Source organism: Nuphar pumila, chromosome 7, assembly GCF_984573655.1.
Source record: "Nuphar pumila chromosome 7, dmNupPumi1.hap1.1, whole genome shotgun sequence".
Lineage (NCBI taxonomy): Eukaryota > Viridiplantae > Streptophyta > Magnoliopsida > Nymphaeales > Nymphaeaceae > Nuphar > Nuphar pumila.
Window position 1 is genome coordinate 29,857,714 of NC_143255.1, and position 23,338 is coordinate 29,881,051.

A 23,338-nucleotide genomic window follows, 5' to 3' on the forward strand; every position below is an offset into this window, starting at 1 on the left:
TTCAAAAAATTTATTTATTGTTGTTAGGATTGTAAGAAGATGAGTTCTTGGATCACCACCAATCAAAACTTCAAATAGCTCCAACAAAAGTGTCGAGAAAGAACACTCACAAGAACCACAAAGGTTCATACAAAATACCCAAAAAAGGGTACGCAACAACAAGAAGAAAAAAACATATATTATTGATTGAGAATCACACTAGAAAAAGCTTACATTGTGAGGGGGCAAAGCCCCATATTTATATACAATGAGAGGGCTTAGAGGAGGGAGTCGTTGGGCTCCCAACGGCTCTAAATAGAGTCGTTGGGAGCCCAACAACTCTTTAGCTTTTTTACTAAGTCAAATATTGACTAGTCAAAAAGGCTATAAAGTAAAAAATAAAAGAAAAATCATATGCTAACTAAACTAAAAAAAAAAAGAACAAAGATTCCTAGTTAGCCTAGGTTATTACATGTTATCTAACACTCTCCCTCAAACTTACGGTTGGATAACCGAAAGTTTGTCCAAGAGAAAGTGAAATTGAGGAGCATCGAGAGGTTTGGTAAAGAAGTCTGCCATTTGATATTATGAAGAAACATAGGGAAGATCAATGGTGCCGTGTAAAAAAAATCCGTACATAGTAACAATCCATCTCGATATGCTTGGTTCGTTCGTCAAACGTCCAGTTGCTGGCAACATAAATAAAACTTTTGTTGTCGCAGCATAGTCGTAATTGTAAAAACACGTGAAAGAGAGAGAGAAAGAGAGAGAGAGAACTCTTCTTGAGAAATCGGCAGCCCCAAAACTGTCTTGGTTGTTGCACTAGTGCTTCATTAATATAGGGTTACAATTATCTTTTACAAGGATAAAAGTGCCCCTTATAAGTAACACATGTTACATTATAATACAACTAAGGCAAAACTCGTGAATGGATATGGATCCGATATCGGATCCATATCTAATCCATATTCCACATTCTAATACCCTCCCTCAAGTTGTGCATGGGGTTGAACCATGTGCAACTTGTTCTTCAGATACCAGAAACGGTGACTTGTAAGACCTTTTGTAAACATATCGGCAACTTGGTCTTTTGAAGGCACATAAACCGGTTCAATCTCTTTGTCGACTATCTTTTGTCTGATGAAATATTGATCGATTTCAATATGTTTAGTCTGACTGTGATGAACAGGATTGAATGCAATTTGTATAGCACTTCTATTATCACACATAAGTGTCGAATTTGAGATATCCTCTCCCATCTCTGTAAGAAGATGCCTAATCCAGGTCACTTCTGTTGTGGTAGCTGCCATAGATCTATACTCTGCCTCTGTGCTAGATCTTGCCACAGCCTTCTGTTTTTTGCTACTCCATGAGACAAGATTTCTCCCAATGAAAACATAGTATCCTGAAACAGACCTTCTCTCATCTGGATCCCCTGCCCAGTCTGCATCTGTATAGGTCAATATGTCATGTTTTGGTGATTTCTATAAAGATTGAGTATATGTGAGTTCATCACCCACCGTTCCTATTAGATAGCGAAGGATGCGTTTGACATCATCCATGTGACCAGTCTTTAGTTCATGCATGAATTGAGATCCTTGATTGACAGAATACACAATGTTTGGTCTAGTAAAGGTAAGGTATTGTAGCATACCTACTAAACTCCGATACTTGACTGCATCAGGATATAACTCACCATCACAAATACTGAGCCTTTGGTTAACAACACTGGGTGTGGGTAGAGGTTTACAATTTGTCATTTTTGCTTTAGCCAGAAGATCAAGAGTGTATTTATGTTGAGTTAATGACATTTTATCACCTTGTCTGTCTACCTCTACTCCAAGAAAATATCTCATCTCCCCAAGGTCTTTCATTTTGAACCGCATACTCAATAGAACTTTAATTCGCTGAATGTGGTCTGGAGCATTACCAGTGATAACAATATCATCAACATATATGAGTAAGAAAATCATAGTAGTACTGTTCCTATATATGAACAGAGAATGGTCAAGTTGGGAACGAAAGAAACCATATTTAGGGATTTCTAAGGAAAAGCTTTCAAACCATGACCTAGAAGCTTGCTTCAATCCATACAAAGCTCTGGTTAACTTGCATACATATTCTTTTGGGCTTCCCTCTGCATAACCTTGAGGTTGTTCCATATAGACCTCTTCCTTTAAGTCCCCATGAAGGAATGCATTCTTAACATCAAGCTGACTGAGGATCCACCCATGTTCAATTGCCAGGCCAAGTATAATGTGAATAGTTCTCATTCTCACCACTGGACTAAATGTCTCATCATAATCCTGACCATATTCTTGAGTGAAACCCTTGGCCACAAGACGCGCCTTGTACCGTTCAATGCTACCATCCGGTTTATATTTAGTTTTATAAACCCATTTGGAACCAACAACATTTTTGTTTGGAGGACGGCCAACTATCTCCCATGTTCGACATTCATGAAGTGCCTCGATCTCCTCATTCATCGCTTCAATCCATTTGTGGGATTGAATAGCTTAATGAAAACCAAGTGGTTCATCGTGTTTTTCAATCTGGGATAGAAAAATCTGAAAGTCCATAGAAAAGTTGTCATAACTAACCCACTTTTCAATAGGATGCCTTATCTTGCCTGATCTTCTTGGTGCTTCTCTGTCATTAGACAATGCAATGTGTTCTTCAGCAGGTACATTCGTTTGCTCTCTAGATCTCCTGGTATACACATTTCTTTTGTATCTTAGACACTCTGCTTGTGATGCATCATCTGAAACTGTCTCACCATGTATGCTTTCAGGAGACAGAATAGTATGCTCGGCAGCATGTGAAATAAGTTCAGCACTAAGCCATGGATCATACCAATTAGCAACTGCACCAGTAGGTTCACGATTGGCCTCTGTTTCTTTTCCCAGAAAATTATTTTCATCAAAAACAACATTTCCGGAAATTCTAATCTTCTTATTAGCAGGATCATAGCATCTGTAACCCTTGTATTCATCTGCATAACCTACAAATTGGCATATAGAGGCTTTGTCCTGGAATTTAGTCCTCATGGATTGGTCAATATGAACATAACATGTGCATCCAAAAACTCGTAACTCATTATAATCGGGATGTGCACCAAAGAGAACATAATAGGGAGATTGATTTTCAAGAATAGGCATAGGAAGGCGGTTTATCACATGAGTGGCAGTGTGAAAGGCTTCAGACCAAAGACTAATGGGTAAGTTACTCTCATGCATCATACTCATTGCACTTTCTACAATATGTTTGTGTTTGCGTTCAGCAATTTCATTTTGTTGTGGAGTGTACGGGCAAGAAACTCTACGATGCATGCCATTATCTTGGAGAAAATCTAAAAATTCTTGGGAGGAATACTTACCACCTCCATCACATTGGAGAATTTGGATATTTTGAGAGAATTGATTTTTAACATAGGCATAAAAGTGACGGAAAATAGAGAAGACCTCTGATTTGTGTTTCATAAAGAATATCCAGGTAAAATGAGAGAAACTGTCAATAAAGGATACATAATATGTACTTCCAGAAGAGGAAGGATGAGGAGTTGGGCCCCAAACATCTGAACATATTATCTCAAAGGGTATAGAAGCTCTTTTATTTATTTGATGAAAAGGAAGTACATGACTTTTGCAGACCTGACAACTGAAACATATTTTATTCCTCAATAAAGGTGAAACAGACTCCGTAAGAAGACCATTGGACACTAACTTTTCAATAAAGACTTGACTTCAATGACCAAGACGAGAATGCCAGAGATCTGACTTATTACATTTGGATGTACTTAGGACACTTTTGGAGACGAGATCAGACTGGGGCTTCAGGACACTGGAGGTTGGATCTTCATTAAAGACATATATGTGTCCATGTCGCTCTCCTTTAGCGAACATCTCCTTCGTTTGAAGATCCTTGACAAAGACAGAAATAGGAGTAAATTCCACAGAAGAATTGGTAGAATCAACAAGCTTGGAAACAGATACAATATTTTTCTTTATATTTGGTGCATAAACAACATCAAATAAAGGAATAGATGACTTAGACAAAGGAATGACGACATTGCCTATGTTTGAAATAGGGTGGTGAGTCCCATCTCCGGTTACAATATTAGATTTTCCAAAATAGGGAGTAGAGTAGAGAACTTACCTGCATTACCAGTGACATGGGTTGCTGCCCCAGAGTCAACATACCATATTCCATCATCATTTTGCTTCATATTCAAGTTGGCCATAGCAGATAGAAGGAGATCCTTAGCATCTTCACTGACTCGAAACGTACCTGCAGTTCCTGATATACCAACATTTCTGGTGTTTTGCATTCTATTCTGATTTTTTGGGTTGAACCAGCAGTTGGCCTTGATATGACCTCGCTTGTTGCATTGATAGCATGTGGGAACCTTCTTTAAAAAAATGGCATTAGAATTTGGTGTAGGTAGTATCCCACGTCCACCCTAGATTGGATTTCCCTTGCCTCTGCCATGCCCTCCCCGTGTACGATCAGCAAACGTCCCTGTGACAAGAATCTCATGCGTAGATGATTGCCCTGCTGAAGCATCAGATATGCTTTTCAAAGACATCTCGTATTAAAAGAGTTTAGCACGTAATTCCTCAAAACTGGGCAACGAAGGCAAGCATAATAAAGAAGTGACAAGTACATAATACTTTGATCCCAGGGCATTCAGTGTTTGTTGCACCTTTTCTTTATCGGACACTGGATATCCAACAATGGCTAATTGATCTGTGATGCTTTTGACTTGATTTAAAAATTCAATAATGGTCATTGCTCCCTTCTTTAAAAGCTGAAATTCACGCTTGAGAAACAGCACCTTAGCCTCTGATATCTGAGAGTAGGTTTGAGCTAAAGTTTCCCACAATACTTTAGATGTGCAATCATCAGGGATAGAAACCAAAACTTCTTGCGACAGTGTGGAAGTGATATACGCGACGAGAGCCTGATCACGTTTCATCCAAGCAATAAATACAGGATTGCGAATAGTGCTTGACATTTCTCCATCCCCTTTTGCTTCGGTGGTGACAAATTCCGGAGGTATTTGATTGGAGCCATCCAAGTGACCTGAAAGATCTTGACTGCGAATAAAAGGGGTAATCTGCCTTTTCAAAGTCAAATAGTTATTTGTATTCAGTTTTTCCGAAACCAGCTGCCCCAGGAAATTGGAGGAAAGACCAGAATTGCCTGAAGAATCCATCTGTAGGCTTATGACAGAAATGTGGCTGAAAACAAAGAATAAAGTGACGCAGCTTATGACAGAAATTAGTACCAGAAGAAACGAACTCAGCCTTTTTGTGTAAACTGTGAATGAATGAAGAAGAAGAAGTGACCAGCAGTTGTTGTGTGTGAATTAAGAAGAGGAGATGAAGTCAGCCTTTTTGTGTAAACTGTGAATGAAGTCACAAAAAAAATTAAGAAGAGGAGATGAAGTCAACCTTTTTGTGTAAACTGTGAATGAAGTCACGAAGAATAAGAAAAACTACAGCAGTTGTTGTGTGTGAATTAAGAAAAGAGGATGAAGTCACGAGGAATAAGAAAAACTACAGCAGTTGTTGTGTGTGAATTAAGAAAAGAAGATGAAGTTACTGTTAAATAATGTAACATAATTCAATATGTAATCTCATAGTTTTAGTTTACTTTTAAGTTTAGTTAGGATTAGGTTAGTTTATTTAACTAGGTTAGGTTTCTTTTTCTTTTTTAGTTTAGTTTTTGGACTTATTTGGCTTTATGCTTTTTTGACCAAAGTCAAAAAGCATAAAGTAGAGAGAGCTGTTGGACTCCCAACAGCTCTATTTAGAGCCGTTGGGAGCCCAACACTCCCTCATTCCCTCTCTCCCTTGTATTATAAATATGGGGTGTTACCCCCTTGTAACTTACACTTTTGTAAAGCCGTCTTTTGGGACCCAACATATTGAAGTTGATATTTTTTTACGTTTGTGCATTTGTATTCGTGCCTTTGTGCACTTGTGAGAGTTCTCCTTTTATGCCTTTGTGCACACTTTGTGTTTCTAGTATTGTGTTTATACACAAAATCCTTTTTTATAGAGATTTTCACATGGTATCAGAGCAAGGTTGCTTGAGAAGGAAAGTCTTGTGATTCTTCACAATATTGAGTGCCTCGAAAAGCGTGCCTTCAATTTTTTCGAGATTGGCGTGAAGACTTCTCTTCATCAAATATTTTGGAAGATTACTACAACAAGAGTTAAAATCTCTTTGTGATACATATTTTTCTACTTCATCTTATCTCTCTAATGGGTGAAAAAGACTCTCATTTCTCTCTTGGCTTTAAGCTCAATGGTTTCAATTATCATGTATGGGCCGGAAATATGGAAGCTCATATTAAAGGAAAGGGGCTTTGGGGATATGTTCAAGGTTCCATAACGGAACCCGAACCAAAAATTACGATGGTTGAAAGAGGAGAAATCAAAATTCTTGAAGGAGAAGAAAGACAAAAAGCTCTTGAAGAATATTCAAAGAAACATGAGGAATGGGAAATGAGAAACTTCAAGATCCTATCTTGGATCTTCTCATCCGTTGAAACCAAGATCAATGCCAATATCATCAAATTCAAGAAAGCCTCCGAAGCTTGGCATTATCTTGAAAAGATGTATACTTCACGAGACTTATCTCACAAGTACTATCTTCAAAAGAGGGCCTTGACCCTACAACAAAATGAGATGTCTATTCGTGAGTACTTTGCTGAATTATCCTCTATTTGGGATGAGTTTGCCATGCTTGAGCCCAAGTGGAGTGGCGAAGCTATTGAACTTAGATACAAGCAATTAGAGGAAGATCACTTCTTTAACTTCCTAAATGGTCTTCGACCCGAATTTGAACAAATTCGGTCCTCTCTTCTATCTTCTTTCACATCTCCTTCCATTGAAGATGTTATTACCAAGTTAAGTGGAGAGGAAACTCGTATGGGCATTAGCAAGCAAAATCCAAGTGTTCTTGCAATGCCCACAAATCAAGATGAATGTGATGGAGCTAATGCCATGTCTAGGCCTGGCAACAACTTGAGGACATATAAACCTCCTCACTTTAAAAACCAAAATCAAGGATACAATGGTGGTCAAGGCGGAAGAAGGGACAATAGCAAAATTGTGTGCCACTTTTGCAAGGAACCCGGTCACATCAAACCGGTTTGTCCTAAATGGAAGAAACTACTTGCAATGGCAACCACATCTCAATCACAAAAAGAGGAATCTACAAGTGGAGCTCTCTCTCTAAATCAAATTATGGAAGCTCTTCAACCTCTTCTTAAGGGAGCTATTTCTGGTGCCGCCGTATCCACTCCTTGTCCTCCAGGTAAAACTTCTTGGCTTTTAGATTCGGGTGCATCTTTTCATATGTCTCCAAACATCTCTTTTCTTTCTGAATATTCTAAAAGTTTATCACCATCTTTTGTTTCAACTGCGGATGGCACTTCTCTTGAAATTAAGGAGATTGGAAACTTTGAAACTCAAAATTTTTTTATTCCCAAAATTAGATTTATACCTAAATTGAATTTGAACTTACTTTCCGTCTCTCAACTCTCGGACCTTGGATGTGACATTCAATTTTCATCTAATAAGTGTTTAATACAGGATCACCGGTCTGGGAAGTTGATTGGGGAAGGCTCTAGGAAGGGAGACTTGTACTATGTGGATTCTCTCCAAATCCCTAAAACCCCTTTTTGTAATGTGGCCCAACATAAAGACATAAATGTTTGGCACAAAAGACTTGGTCATCCCAACATCACCAAGTTATCTTATTTGCATTTTATTAAAAATCTTTGTAAAAATACTTTCTCTTGTAATGATTGTATTCTTGGAAAAATGAGAAGTATGCCTTTTGAACAAAGATCTATGTTTACCACAAAACCTTTTGAAATTGTTCATTCGGATGTTTGGGGACCGGCACCCGTCATATCCAAGGGAGGTTTTGCCTATTATGTGATTTTTGTAGATGATTTTTCTCGATATTGTTGGATATATTTCCTTAAACATAAGCACGAAGTGTTTTCATGTTTTAAATCATATCATATGATAATTAAGAATCAATTTAATAGTAATTTAAAGATTTTTAGGACCGATTCCGGAGGCGAATATCTTTCCAATGAATTTAAGAAATATCTTGAAGACTATGGTATTGTCCATCAAAGATCGTGTCCTAAGACCCCACAACAAAATGGGTTAGCCGAAAGGAAGCATAGGCATATCATTAAAACCACTAGAACCCTTCTTATTTCCCAAAGTATTCCAAAAAAAATTTGGGCCGAAGCGGCTCTTGCTTCAGTTTATCTTATTAATCGTCTTCCATCCAAAAATTTAGATAAAATCTCTCCTTTCGAAACTCTATATGAAAAAGAACCCGATTATAATAGATTGAGAGTTTTTGGTTGTAAGTGCTTTGTCCTTACAGATAAGAATGATAAACTCTCACCTAAAGCCATTCCTTGTGCTTTTCTTGGCTACTCCGAAACCCAAAAAGGGTTTCGATGTTATGATACTAAAAATGATAAGTTAAATGTCTCAAGGAATGTAACATTTTTAGAAAATGATAGTGGTTTTGAAAAGAATGAATCTCATTTAGAAATTGTTGACTATTCCTTTCTCTTTGATCTTTTATCTAAAGATGATGATATCTCTAATGATGATGAATCAACATATAACAGTGACAATGAAGTGGTTGAAATCAACAATAACTCTAACCCTACTACCTCTCAAGAAGAAAATATAACTAGAGACCCTATCACCTATACTCATAGAGATAGACTCCCCTTTAGAAGTGCTATTGAGCAATATAGTGAACCTAGCGAATCTATCCCCTCACATGATTCAAACCCTAGAAGAACCGAGAGAACTAGAAGAACTCCCTCTAGATTCGTATCTTTTGATTCTTTCTCTCCTAAATATCGGGCTTGCTTAAGTGTCATTCACTCATATTTTGAACCAAAAAATTTTGAAGATGCCAAACGATGTATTGAATGGAGAGAAGCCATGGAGAATGAACTCAAAGCGCTTAGGAAAGCCAACACTTGGGAATTTCAAACGCTTCCCAGTGGAAAGAAAACTATAGGATGCCGATGGGTGTTCAAAGTCAAAACAAAGAGTGATGGATCTCTTGAGAGGTATAAAGCTCGTCTTGTAGCTAAAGGGTATAGTCAAGAATACGGGATTGACTATGAAGAGACATTTGCTCCAGTAGCTCGTATGGTTACTGTTAGATGTCTCGTCACCATTGCTTCCATTAGAAAATGGAATATTTACCAAATTGATGTCAAAAATGCCTTTCTAAATGGTGATCTTAATGAAGAAGTCTACATGGATGCTCCACCTGGTATGAAAATTCCTAAAAATAAAGTTCTTCGTCTTCGTAAAGCTCTTTATGGCCTGAAACAAGCTCCCAAGGCTTGGCACGATAGGTTTAACAATGTAATGACTGAAAATGGTTTTACTTCATGCTATACTGACACTGCATTGTTTGTTAAGAAATCTGATGCAGGGATTGTTATATTACTGTTATATGTTGATGATATGTTAATAACAGGTGATGATGTCAAAGGAATCAAGAGCATTAAATCTATCCTGACTTCAAGATTTGAAATGTCAGACTTAGGATTTCTGACATATTTTTTGGGAATTGAGGTTGCCTATTCTCACAGAGGCTATTTTTTGTCTCAAACTAAACTTGCTTGTGACATTCTTGACAGATCAGGAATCACAGATGACAAGGTCTGTGAAACTCCTGAAATAGTAGGTTCAAAGATGAAGATTGATGATGGGATTCTCCTAAAAGATCCCACACCTTACCGGCAACTTGTTGGATCTTTAACGTATCTCAGCATTACGAGGCCTGATATTTCTCATGCTGTACATGTTGCTAGTCAGTTTCAACATGCACCTACTTCAGTTCATATGAGTGTCATTCTCCGCATCATCAGATACATAAAGGGTACAGTAAACAATGGGGTATTTCTATCTTCTTCTTCTGAATTGAATTTAATTGCTTATACTGACTCTGATTGGGGAGGTGACCCAAATAACCGTCAATTCACCACTGGTTTTTGTATTTTTTTAGGAGAATCTTTAATTTCTTGGAGATGCAAGAAACAACATAAGGTCTCACTTTCATCCACAGAAGCCGAATATAGAGCCATGGCATCTACTACCATGCAGATTGTTTGGATTCGCAACTTGCTGGAAGATATGAATATTCAAGTTCAAGGGCCCACAAAACTATGTTGTGATAATAAAAGTGCAATTTATATTGCCAAAAATCACACATTTCATGAGCGCACGAAGCACATTGAGATGGACTGCCACTATGTTCGTGAAGAATACTTAAGAAGAACTATAGACCTTCCATATGTTACATCAGAATACCAACTAGCAGACTTCTTCACCAAAGCGTTGTGCTCTCCAAGATTTAACTTCCTTCTTGGCAAACTTTCGGTTATGTCACCCTAAGTTCGAGGGGGGGTGTTAAATAATGTAACATAATTCAATATGTAATCTCATAGTTTTAGTTTACTTTTAAGTTTAGTTAGGATTAAGTTAGTTTATTTAACTAGGTTAGGTTTCTTTTTCTTTTTTAGTTTAGTTTTTGGACTTATTTGGCTTTATGCTTTTTTGACCAAAGTCAAAAAGCATAAAGTAGAGAGAGCTGTTGGACTCCCAACAGCTCTATTTAGAGTCGTTGGGAGCCCAACACTCCCTCATTCCCTCTCTCCCTTGTATTATAAATATGGGGTGTTACCCCCTTGTAACTTACACTTTTGTAAAGCCCTCTTTTGGGACCCAACATATTGAAGTTGATATTTTTTTACGTTTGTGCATTTGTATCCGTGCCTTTGTGCACTTGTGAGAGTTCTCATTTTATGCCTTTGTGCATTTGTATCCGTGCCTTTGTGCACTTGTGAGAGTTCTCCTTTTATGCTTTTGTGCACACTTTGTGTTTCTAGTATTGTGTTTATACACAAAATCCTTTTTTATAGAGATTTTCACAGTTACGAGGAATAAGAAGAACTATAAGAAAAGAAGGTGAAGTCACGAGGAATAAGAAGAACTCGGCCCCCTTTTTGAGTGAACAAAAAAAATGGTGCATAAAACAGAGTGTAATACAGTAAACGAGTGAAGATCTAAAATTATTTCAGATCAGTTGGAACACAGACAGCAAATCTGAATGTCTTGCAAATCTGCGATATAGATAGTTATTCATTGCTGGAAAAGAAAAGGTGAAGGGGACAAATCATGTAGCCGACACTGACAGAAAGGAATAGGGGAATAGGAAGACAACCTAATTCACGTCGTTGAGGAAGACCAGATTCACGTGTTCTGAAAGGAACGAGGAGAACTCGGCTTTTGCTGCAGCAGATCTTGGCTAGTGCACGTGGACTGAAGTCGAGGAAGGGGATTTGGCTTTTCACGTCCCTGAGAAGGTCCTTTTTCGCCCAGAAATACAGCGTGCTCTGATACCATGTGAAAACACGTGAAAGAGAGAGAGAGAGAGAGAACTCTTCTTGAGAAATCGACAGCCCCAAAACTGTCTTGGTTGCTGCACTAGTGCTTCATTAATATAGGGTTACAATTATCTTTTACAAGGACAAAAGTGCCCCTTATAAGTAACACATGTTACATTATAATACAACTAAGGCAAAACTCGTGAATGGATATGGATCTGATATCGGATCCATATTCCACATTCTAATAGTAATGCCCCTATACTTTGAACACCTATGTCATGAAGCAAGTGTCTTAGCTAGACTACTTTCATAGTAGTTGTAGCCATAGCTCTCTACTCAGCTTCAGTTGATGAGAAGGAGACTTTTTGTTGCTTCTTGCACCTCCAAGAGATCAACGATTCACCTAAAAATACACAGAAACTAGTAGCTGAGTATCGATTATTATAATCGCCTCCTCAATCTGCATCAGTATAAGCAATTAAATCTAAGAAGGAAGATGCTGACAAGAAAAGTCCTCGAAAAATGAAAGTTTTAATCTATGTCACACGGACTCGGCTAAGGAGGTGCCGCACCCGAGTCGACACGCCCCGACACGGGTGCGGACTCGGGTGCGGCTTCGGACTCGGCCCGGACTCGGTCAACGCCGAGTCGGACTCGGTCAACGAGTCAAGGCCGAGTTCGTCCACATTTTGGACTCAATCAACTTTGACCGAGTCCAAAAATGTCCCTAAAAAACCAATTTTTTATATTTTTTATTTAAAAATATATATATATAAAGAGTGGCAGTGCTGCAGTCACAGACTGTGCACAGTCTGTGCAGTGTGCACAGTGCACAGTCTGTGACTGTGTGACTGTGCACAGTCACACAGACTGTGCTGTGGCATTTTAAAAATAAAATAAAATTATATATATATATTTTTGTCGAGTCCCCGTGTCCAAAAATTTTAAAATTGTGCCGCACCCGTGTCGCACCCGCACCCATGTGACATACGTTTTAATATATCTAATAATATGTAAAACAACTCCCATATGAACAGTGGTAGGAGCATGCTGAAATTGGCTTGTTGTGTGAACGGCATGCGCAATGTTAGGTCTTATAATATAGAGATAAGACAATGCCCCGATAAGTTGTCTGTAAGGTGTTGGATTTTCAAGTGGTTCTCCATCATCAATCTTCATTTTGATATTCACAACTTCGAGAGTATCGATCTGTTTTTCATCTGAGATACCAAACATGTCAACAATATATAGAGCAAATTTAAATTGAGTTAGCAAATAGCCTCTAGAGGAATAAGCACCTTCTATACCAAGAAAGAATTTTAAAAAACCCAAATCACTCATTTGAAAGTGTGTTTTGAGAAATTTTTTAATGTTGTTAACTCTCTGTTTATCACTTCCAGCCATGATCATGTCGTCTACATAGAGAATAAGGATAATAATACCTGCATCAGAATTCTTAACGAACAAAGCTCTGTCAGTAAGACAAGATTGATAACCAAAATCAAGCATAACTTGAGTAAATTTGTTATACCAAGCTTTTGGGATTTGTTTAAGACCATACAAAATCTTATTTAAACGAAGAGTTTTTCCTTTAGGAATATTAATGTCAGGTGGTGGTTTCATATACACTTCTTCGGCTAAGCTTTCATTGAGAAATGCACTCTTGACATTCATTTGATATATGTCATTTCTTTACCGAGGCAAGAGCTACTAAGGTTATAAGTGTAGTCATTATAGCGATTGGACCAAAGGTCTCTTCATATTCTATTTCATACTCTTGGGAATAGCCTTTAGCAACTAATCGATCCTTAAACCTTTCAAGAGTGTCGTCACTCTTGGTTTTAACTTTATACACTGATCGACAGCCTATTGGCTTTTTGTCTGGCGGAATATCTTGAATAATCCAAGTATTTGCCTTTTCTAAGGCATTTAATTCTGTTGCCATTGCTTCGACCCATTCAGACTGTGCCTTTGTTGCAGCATAGTTAGAAGGTTGTATGTAAGAATGTATTAAGGCAATGTAGGCTTGATACTTCGGTGAAAAAGACTCATAGGACACAAATTTTTTGGGGACTTTTGACACTCTAGATAACCTTGTTGGTATTTGTTTATGTTCTTTAGTATATTTTTCGAGAGCACATGATTGTTCTAAAGTACCCCGCCTAGAGTATTGAATAAAATCTTGATTATCACGAAATGATCATGTAATTATCATGTCATTTTGATCTTCTTGGCTTTCATCAATATCACCTTCGTCAATCTTTGGAACAAGTCTAATAAAAAAGAATACTAATCTATATACTTAGAGTTCTCGTTCTCAAAAAAACTATATTTTTCCAAAAAAAGATATGTTTCTTGACACATATAACTCTTTAGTTTTAAAATCAAAACATCTATAGCTTTTTTGATGATTTGCATATCCTAAAAAAATACAAGGAATAGCACGAGGAGAGAGTTGTCATTTTTGTCAGAAAAAACAAAACACTTGCACCCAAAAACCTTTAACCTAGAATAATCTGGAATTTGTTTGAAAAGTTTTTCAACATAAGATATATTGTTTAACGAAGAGGATGGCATTCTGTTAATAAGATAAACTGCAGTTAGAGTGGCTTCAGCCCAAAAAAAATTGGTACTTGATGTGTAATAAGTAAAATTCTTGTTGTCTCTATAATATGCCTATGCTTTCTTTCTATTAAACCATTTTGTTGAGAGGTATAGGGACATGATCTTTGATGTGTGATACCGTATAGATTCAAATAATCTTTAAATTCTTTTGATAAAAACTATTCCCCTGAATCGATGCGAAAGATTGAAATATCATTCTTAAATTGATTTTTGACTAGTTTATGTTCTATTTGAAAGTGTGAGAAAACTTCAAATTTATGTTTAAGAAAATAGATCCAAGTATGTCTTGTAAAATTGTCTACTAAAATTACATAATACATAAAGTCACCTTTTGATACAACAGGTGTGTGTCCCCACACATCCGAATGTATTACCTCAAGTGGTCGAGAAGAGACAAAGGTTCTTTCTTGAAATGGTAATCTCTTCATTTTACCAAGAATACATTTTTCACATATAAAGTTTTCAAAATTAATCTTTGAAAAAAACTGGATCTTGGATACACTAGGATGGCCAAGTTTCTTCTGCCATAGATCCAAATCCATTTTTTAAACATTACAACATAATGTATTCTTGGGTATTTCCAAAAAATCCATGTAGTATAAGCATCTTCCTTTATGGCCTTCCCCAATCAGTTTCTCTGACTACCGATCCTACACTCGACAACCATGAGAGAAGAAGAAAACATTACATCCATTGTCAGATAATTGAGAGACAAATAAAATATTTAGGTTAAGTTTAGGAATATATCAAAATTATGGAATACAAAATCTTTTTCAATTTTGAGAAAAAAATTCAAAATCTTTTATTCCTTTGATTTCAAGAGATGTTCCATCAGCGGTAAAAATATTTGGCCCACTTGAGTTATGACATTCGGATAACATATCAATATTTGGTGTCATATGAAAAAAGACACATGAGTCAAGAAGCCAAAGAGATTTATCGGGATCAGAGATGCCGACGGAAGAGACTGCGGCTCCACTGAATGAAGATGCTCCTTTGAGTAGAGGTTAAAGTGCTTCCACTAATTGTGTTAAGGACATGCTTCCAATGGATGGTTCGCTTGATTCTTGTGGAGATCCGACAGAGGCAACCTTCTTCTCATAGGGTTTCTTTAATTTTGAATAATAAGTTTTCACATATCCTGGTTCACGGCAATAGTAACAAATGGTTTTCCTTTTTTCAAATTCATTTTCTTGTTTCTCATCATTTGTCCTTCCATAGCGTGGAGGTTTGTATGTACGAACATAGTTTCTCGGTCTAGATAGGGCTAGAACCGAGTCATCACATTGACGTCAGCCCATATATAATTTATTATTTTCGATTTGAGACATAAAATATAATTATTAAATTAAAATTTATATTTTCGAACTTGAAAATATTGAGAAAATTTATGAGATATTACAGTCCAAAAAGGGCAGACAACACAATTTGAAAAAAAAAATATTAGGAAAAAGGAAAAGGAGGGCGAGGGGTGGGAGGGACTACCTCAGAAGTAGTCTTTCATGTCCTACATGATTTGAGTCAAATTCTCACAGAAAAAGTGATAGAATGGCAAACTATAAAGTTTTGGGAAGCAAAATTTATTACTCTAGCACCAGAGTCATTTTGAAATATATTTATGCTTACACTATAAAAGTTCCCTTTGAAATAAACCCACTAAAAGGGATAAAATGGAAACGGTTAACAGAAATAGTCCTTTCCCATTTTATCAAGACAACCAAGTCTAATTATCCTCAATAAATGTGATAGTTGAGAAGATGTTCAGCTGTACAGCATAAGGAAAGAGAAATAGAAGTTTAGAGAGAATCTAAGGAAGAAATCAATGTCATGCGTACATTTTGCAAGAACAATGAACTTCATAGAATATACTGATTAAGATAAAACTTAGTTGAACTGTACCTATTCTTTTCCAGTTTTTCCCTTTAAAGCATTGCACAGCTTTCCTCAATATTTCATCCTGCAAATTTGGTGTACCATTTTAAGCTTCACATACACACACCACAGAGAGAGAGAGAACCCTATCAAAATTCAGTAAATATAGAATGGTTGATAGCTATCAAGCATTCAATCTGGTGTTTGTGAGTATGTAACAAGAGCATGTAAAAGCACAACAAGAAATGGAACTAAGGACAATAGCAGCAAGATAACAGGGGCGATAATAAGGCCAGAGATACAAAGTTCAGATCATTGCAGTATATAATTATTCAGTTAACAAAATAAATAACATTTAAGAAAACCCTCTTAAAATAATAAAAGGTTCATAATAGATGTTAAAAATTTGTAGGGAAAAAAATGACGGTCTTATCATGTCAAAGTAGAATTTAGTGTGAACTAAGACAGCCATCAGAAAGCCTGAGAAAAAGTACAAGAAAACAAATCAGTGCAATTAAGTTATGATGTTTTGGATATATCTGGAATCCCCAAATGCCTACTTTTTTGGGAGGAAGGAGCTCATGTTTGAGAGAGAATGGGTGGCATTTGGCCCAGTGGAAGATGTTTTTTTGAAATCCTTGTATTTCCTCTGCTGTTGGTTTTTGGCGTTTATCAAACAACTGGCTTGTTGGGGTTATTATCCACCATGACCACCAACTAGTTACAGTCCGCAAGCCCCCCCTGGTTCTCTCCCAGTAGAATAACAAGGTCATGCATACATGCAACTTGGACTTTATCCTGGAGCCTGCTTTGGTATAATATGTCACAGCCAACTTATCTACACTCTCACTGGCAACAATCATCAATAGGATTTACCTCTAGTTGGAGCCAAACTCCTAGTGTGCCTTCTCCACAGGCCTCTTATGATGGTGGCATAATTTTTGCTATTCCTTCAACATGATTTTTGCATCCAGCACCTGAGAGATCTATAACTGACTGATAACACTGTTCATGTGCATGTCCAAATACTGTTAGGAAATTGCATCCAGGGGCCATGTTATGGTGAATCTGGCTAGACTCTACCTCCTGTTGGTAACCATAGACTTATGTTCAGGGACTCAAGATGGTTACAGTGACCATCTGGCACCTGCAGTGCAACCAGCGTATGGGCAGCAGCTACCAAACATGCAGCAAAGCCTTGACCAACAGCAAAACCATAGCTTTGCACCATTATGTGCAAACCAAGATAGGTCAGTCTGCTTAAGGATCACAAGCATTAACCAAGGTCCTCCCTTTTAACAAAGCTCTTTAATTGTTTCACGTCCATCTGTGGCTGGAGCAACACCACAAATGATGATTGGTCTGGGTTCCCAAAAAAAGCTCATTCTGTTTGGGAGCCAGTACCAATTCCTGAATAAACCAATTCTGACAGGAGTGATATGAAGGCTTTCAAACAAAGGATGGAATTGACGTATCCATCAAAACTCAACCTGGATGTTTGCCAATTACTGTATATGGCATTTACTTGCCAATTACCAAGTCAAAAAAAGAGCCTACTAAATTTGAGAAATAACAATTAGAATTGCAAAGTGTAGGACGTCAATTGGATCAGGATAATCCTCATCTACATCTGTTAAAGAAAATGACAATTAATGTGGATTTTAGGATTTTGGTATGGACCAGTCAGGTTCATTTGTATTTAATATGGATTCAAGTTTGATTAGGTATTCATATATCTGACTTATCGATTTTCAAATCTATATATTTATGTAATATTATGATGTTGTTTATTATATGTAAACATGTAAATTGGCATGTTCAGATCTAGATTTTGATCACAATTTACTACAATTTATAGGATCAATAGTACCTACATTGATATTCAGATCATGTTTCATGACACATCTATATGTGATCGTTTAATTGGTTCCATATCTTTAAAATAGACATAGATTAAATGAATGACAACCCACTCAACCTAATAACAAAGTGTAGGGCTCCAAGTACACAGGACATTATACCAAAACTTAGATTGCTAGCTTGATTAACCAAGCCTAGGTCATGCCCACAAATACCCATAATGATCATGAGCAACACATGCACGCACACACGCACCTCAAGCCCTATAATACTATAATATTCAAGTCAGATCTGATTGAGTTGAGCTTTGACCTAAACCTGAGATTCTTTCTAAGTCTCAAACCCATGTAGTCGAGCCTATATTGTGAATGTTGTTTGGTTCCCCATGGCACAAATCCTGGATTTGCCACCACTTAGGGAGAAAAAGCATTATAAGATGGAATTTTGACGGACTCCGTATAAAATGTCCGACAATAAGTTCTGAGATTTTTTTTCTTCAAAACTCTCACTGAGATTTTTTTCTTCCAAACTCTTACTCTTGACAAAAAATGATGGGAGCCTCAGGGTTTGGGCTGTTACAATTTTCTCTTTCAAACGTATTTGCTTGAGCCACACTTCTTAGGAAAACATCAAAGCACTCAAATCGTTCCCAAAAAATACAAGGCACCACCATGGTATGAAATGGACTTTAGGGACAAAATCTAGGTGAGTTGATATATGGCAGAATTGAACATTCATATTGATAATCCAGTACGTTATGGATTTACAACACCACCAACATATGAAATGATCCTTTATGGACAAAAGCTAGGTGAGTTTATTGATATATAGCAGAATCAAATATTCATATAGAAAATTCAGTACATTATGGATTTACACACAAAAAAATGCAAGCTAAAGTTCGAAAATCGCTGATAGAACAATTATAAATGCTAATGTTTCAACGAATGAAGGTGTTAAATGATAACCAGAATGAATTGGTATTGCATGGTTAAGCTAGTATAAAATTTAATTTGCATGATGCAAGAGATGATGATATCAATTTCCATATCAGATAATCAGTCACTACTCGTGATGTAAAGGCTTGACCTCCTACTTCAATTTATTAAACAAACTTAATGAACTGTGAAAAAATAGTAAAAGAATTATGAACATAACAAAGTAAACATTATCAAATATATGGAATCATGTCCCAATTCATAATTCAACAAGAAAAAACTTTTATACACAGAAAACTATTTCCCTCCAATAAAGGAAGTACAGGATGAATGTATTCATACAGAAAGAACTCACCTCTTCAGGCGTCCAGCCCCCCTTTGTTGATCGCCTAGTAGGACCACTGGTCCTCCTACAAAAATGTCATGTGTCAGTAAGGGGAGTTTACCTGTATAATCAAGAGAACTACTTCTATCATTATTATGGACAAACACTAGTTAGACATAGGTCCTATCAGCACATAGCTTTTCTGTTTCACATTTTGAAAGGAAGCCACAATTATTATCATCCAATTAATCATAATACAGTTTTTGCAAATTAAGACCCCTAAGTCAGCTAACTTTTAAGTGTAAAAAGAATTTAGTTTGCCTGCCTGGCAATAGATAGGAATATTCAGAATTATGAAACCAAATCTCACAATCAAGGACCTAGGATCTATTCATTCTCTGGCATACAGACAAAAAGAAAGTTCTCTTTCTTATCATCTATCATGAATAAAGTCAGACAGATTTCAAAATTTCAGCAATTCAAATGCAGTAATTAATAAAATGATCATGATATCAGGAATGGATATCATGCTAGACCAGCATGATCGATCTGGTCACTTGGCCATAGAGTTTACAGGCCTAGCCAAATAGATAATCAGCCAAGTAAAGATTAAGAATTTAGAACAAATAAACTTTGATATGCCTGACCAATGATTGAGTGGATACAGCCAGGCTTGGCCCTGAGATCTTGGCAAGTTCTCCTCAGCCCTAACCAAACCCTATCTGCGCTCCCAGGGGGGGACTTGCGTTGGACTGCACTAAGAGCTTAAGCCAAACACTCCCAGGGGGGACTTGGGTTGGACAGCATGAAGTTGTACAACATGCTAAGATGCCGCAGCGGGAAGCTATGTCTCACAGACACTTCACTTAGCATGTGTACCCCGTACGAACACGATATGACACTCGAACACTTCATGGACATGACACGACACTTCATGGATATAGTCAAACAAGTTTCTCACACAGTCAATATTGTATCTTTAACTTTATCTATTTTCTTTATGATTTTATTCACTTAATTTGTATTCACTTGAGTTCTTTTTCTTTTAAAATTTGTCATCAATTACATACATTACATGTCAATTTCAACTTGGTTTCATTATTTGATGTTCCTAATTATAGTGATTTAGAATTGTTGCTTTATTATACACACACACACACACACATACATCTATCTGTGTACGAACATGTCACCGTGTCCTAATTTTTTAAAATTAGTGTATCCGCATTGTGTCCCATTCCAGCATCCATATCCATGTGACATAGACTGGAAGCCCATGGGGAGATTCAATGAAGAATATCCTACTTATTATTGATCCATGAGCACATCGGTGCAGATATTGAACTAAGGGAGGACTTTGGAATGACCCAAAGATACATCTTACCTTATGGAAGCCAGTAGAACAGGAAAATTCAGCTTTGCATGAGCAACATATAGTGGTTACCCATGCTTCTGAAAAGATTGTGACACTTACAAAGTTGATACAAACTGTCACATTTACTTTCTTTGTGTATAGCAATCACTAACAGTACCTAAAAGATTGCATCACCTGAATAATCAGTGTTGGTTGCCAAAACGGGAATGAACTTCAAGTATCCTATAGTATTTTCTCTGTTACTCCTATCACTCCCAAAAAGACCTCACTCAGTCAAATAGCAATTGCAAACAACTCAATTCAATTGGCGAGTAGATAGTACCAAATAGCAATCATTTGAATGGTTAGGGTGATGTTTACACAGGGAACATTGTCTTGCCACAGCACCAACAGGAAAATGCTGCATATCTCATAGAAAAAAAATTAAAGAGTAAGGCCCTTGGACATCCACTCCAACCATATTCAATGATTAACCTAAGCACAAAATTTGTATATACTAGAAAAAGTATGTGGTCTACCAAAAAATATCACTGGTTACACAAAACAGTATGTGTGCATGTGTGAGCAGGAGAGAGTGAGAGAGAGAGAGAGATTTAGGAGAGAGAGATTTCTAGGATTTTATGCAACAAACAGGAAAATAGGCTTGATAAATTACCCAAGAGATTGAAGATTCTGGGCAGTATCAACACTCCCATCTGAAAAGGCAGAACCACTTATTGAGGTGCTACTGATCTGAGCATCGATGTGTCCTTTCTGCTTCTTACCACCCATTCTTTATGATGCAGCTGCAAGAACTACTTATTAGGAAAGAAAATATTGTAGCCCCAATGTCATGCCTCGATATAAAGTACAGAACGCTTCTTGAACAACTAAGGTTGCAGAAAGTAGTAAAAAGGATTATAAAGAAAACCAACAAAAGCATTAAAATAGCAACAAGAGAATCAGATACATGAATCAAACAGGAACATACATTACAATTGAAATCACCAGATAGGAAAAAAATTAAGGCACCTAACGTTGACAACAAAAATGCATGCATTTGCATCAAATATAAAGACAAATGTAAAATTAAACATGCATTCTATATGTATAAATTATGGTACTTTAGCAAGTTTGGCAAGCAATGCAACCCTGAGGCGGCGTTCAGATGCACCTAACTTACCCAGAAAACTGAAGCATGTTGGGCCATTGGATTCTGAATCAGAATGCAATATCCCAACTTAGGTTTGGTTGCATTCTGAATCAGAATGCAATATCCCAACTTAGGTTTGGTTGCATTCTGAAAACAGAACCATGTATACACCAGAACAACAGCAAATTCTCCGAATATCTGAGAAAGCCCTGATCAAATCAACCAAAAAGCGAAGAAGAAAATCCGAATAACTAAGACCCGGCCCTAATTGCGCTACAAGCCCTGTGGCGTTAGTTATTACATGTCCTACATCAAATCAAAAACAAAAAAAAGAAGAAGAAGAAAGAAAACGAAAATCGATCGAAGGAGGAAAAACCTTAATTTCTTCAAAATCGAACAATTTAAGATGAAAATTAATACCTTCGATGTCCGAAATTGCAAACTTTAGAGGAAAACCCTTACTTTCTCCTTCCTCGCGATCTCCTCTGTTAATCAGACGGCGTGAATTCGAGAGAGAGAGAGAGAGAGAGAGAGAGAGAGAGAGAGAACGTTCGTCCCTCCCTTCGCATTTTTTAATCTGAACCGGCAGCCGTACTTTGTGACTGGTTGAGCCGGTCACCGCATCGTTTGGCTCTTTTTTATTTCGTTTTACGATTTGTTTAAGCTATCTTAGTCAGTGAGATATGATGTCAACGGGTCGGGTCTTTCCCGACCCTAAAGTATTTTAGGGTCTGGACCTACTAAGGCAACACTGATTACATAATCGGGATCACCCTCATGATCTGTCATATATCGACCTGGATCTGGTGTTCGGTAAAAATGAGAACCGAGTTCGGTATGGTATTTGACTAAGATCCAAAACTTTTGCATAAAAAGCATTCAAATGTATTTACATTTTACCTGGTTGGGTATTTTCTAGTCAAACCTGAACCCAGATTCGTTCCTGCCTGAACCAGGTCTGTTCGGACCTAACACAGACCCAGTACTGGCCCCTATAAGTTGGATCTAGGTCCAACCGTAGAAAGCCCTAGGCACACAGCGGATTTGGTTCTTGAGTAAGCCATCATACGGCCCGAAATTGGTCCATCACTGACCAGAAAAAGATTCAGTTCCTAGTCGTTGATCCCATCATTGGGTCTAATGTTGTAGGGATATTAATGGATAGGATATCCGCTATCCAGCTGAATGCAAGTATGTTTAGTTACATTTAGTAAGCCAAAACCATATCCAATTATAACCTGATGCAGAGATGTTTTTGATTTTTTGTTACCGAATTGATGGGTATCCAAATCCGATTACATTTAAAATAACAGATCTGGTATGATGTTTTCACCGTTCAATCCGAATCCAAATTTGAATCCACCTAGCCAACATCCAATCACTAGGATATGGTATGGTCACATCCGACCCGTTTACCTCCCTAAGTGTTTGTTGTTGACTAGGAAATCAGATCAGATGTCGTTGAGAAGGCCTAGTCTTGATTACTGTTTTTTTTTTTTTTTGAAAGGCAAGCTGGGGTTAGGCAGACCCTTACCAGTTATACAATGATATCATTGGGATTCGAACTTACAACGTCCCAACACACGGTGACGTGCACTAGCTACTCCTACCAGACAATCAGAGCCCCCCGTTGGTCCTAATCTCGGTTGCACACAAGTCAGAGCTCCAATCCACTTGCAAACTGTACCCAGGCATGGTTTTCAATAGGGCTGGACAACGGGCCGGGCAGCCCACTGATGGCCCATAGTTCAGCTGGAATGGGTCAGGC

General features: G+C 37.4%; 1 protein-coding gene across 1 annotated transcript in view; it reads right to left on the reverse strand.

The window, feature by feature from the left end:
* LOC149831710 (transcription factor MYB3R-2-like) overlaps nt 1–22,091 on the reverse strand; it is a 29,704-nt gene extending 7,613 nt beyond the window's left edge. The window contains exons 1-4 of the mRNA XM_090012181.1: nt 21,991–22,091; nt 21,094–21,223; nt 19,094–19,148; nt 15,968–16,025 (exon numbers count right to left, since the gene is read on the reverse strand). Of these exons, the coding sequence (XP_089868307.1) occupies nt 15,968–16,025; nt 19,094–19,148; nt 21,094–21,209 (229 nt within the window). The 5' untranslated portion in view covers nt 21,210–21,223; nt 21,991–22,091. The remainder of the gene's footprint in view (nt 1–15,967; nt 16,026–19,093; nt 19,149–21,093; nt 21,224–21,990) is intronic.
* Nucleotides 22,092–23,338: the final 1,247 nt, after the last annotated feature.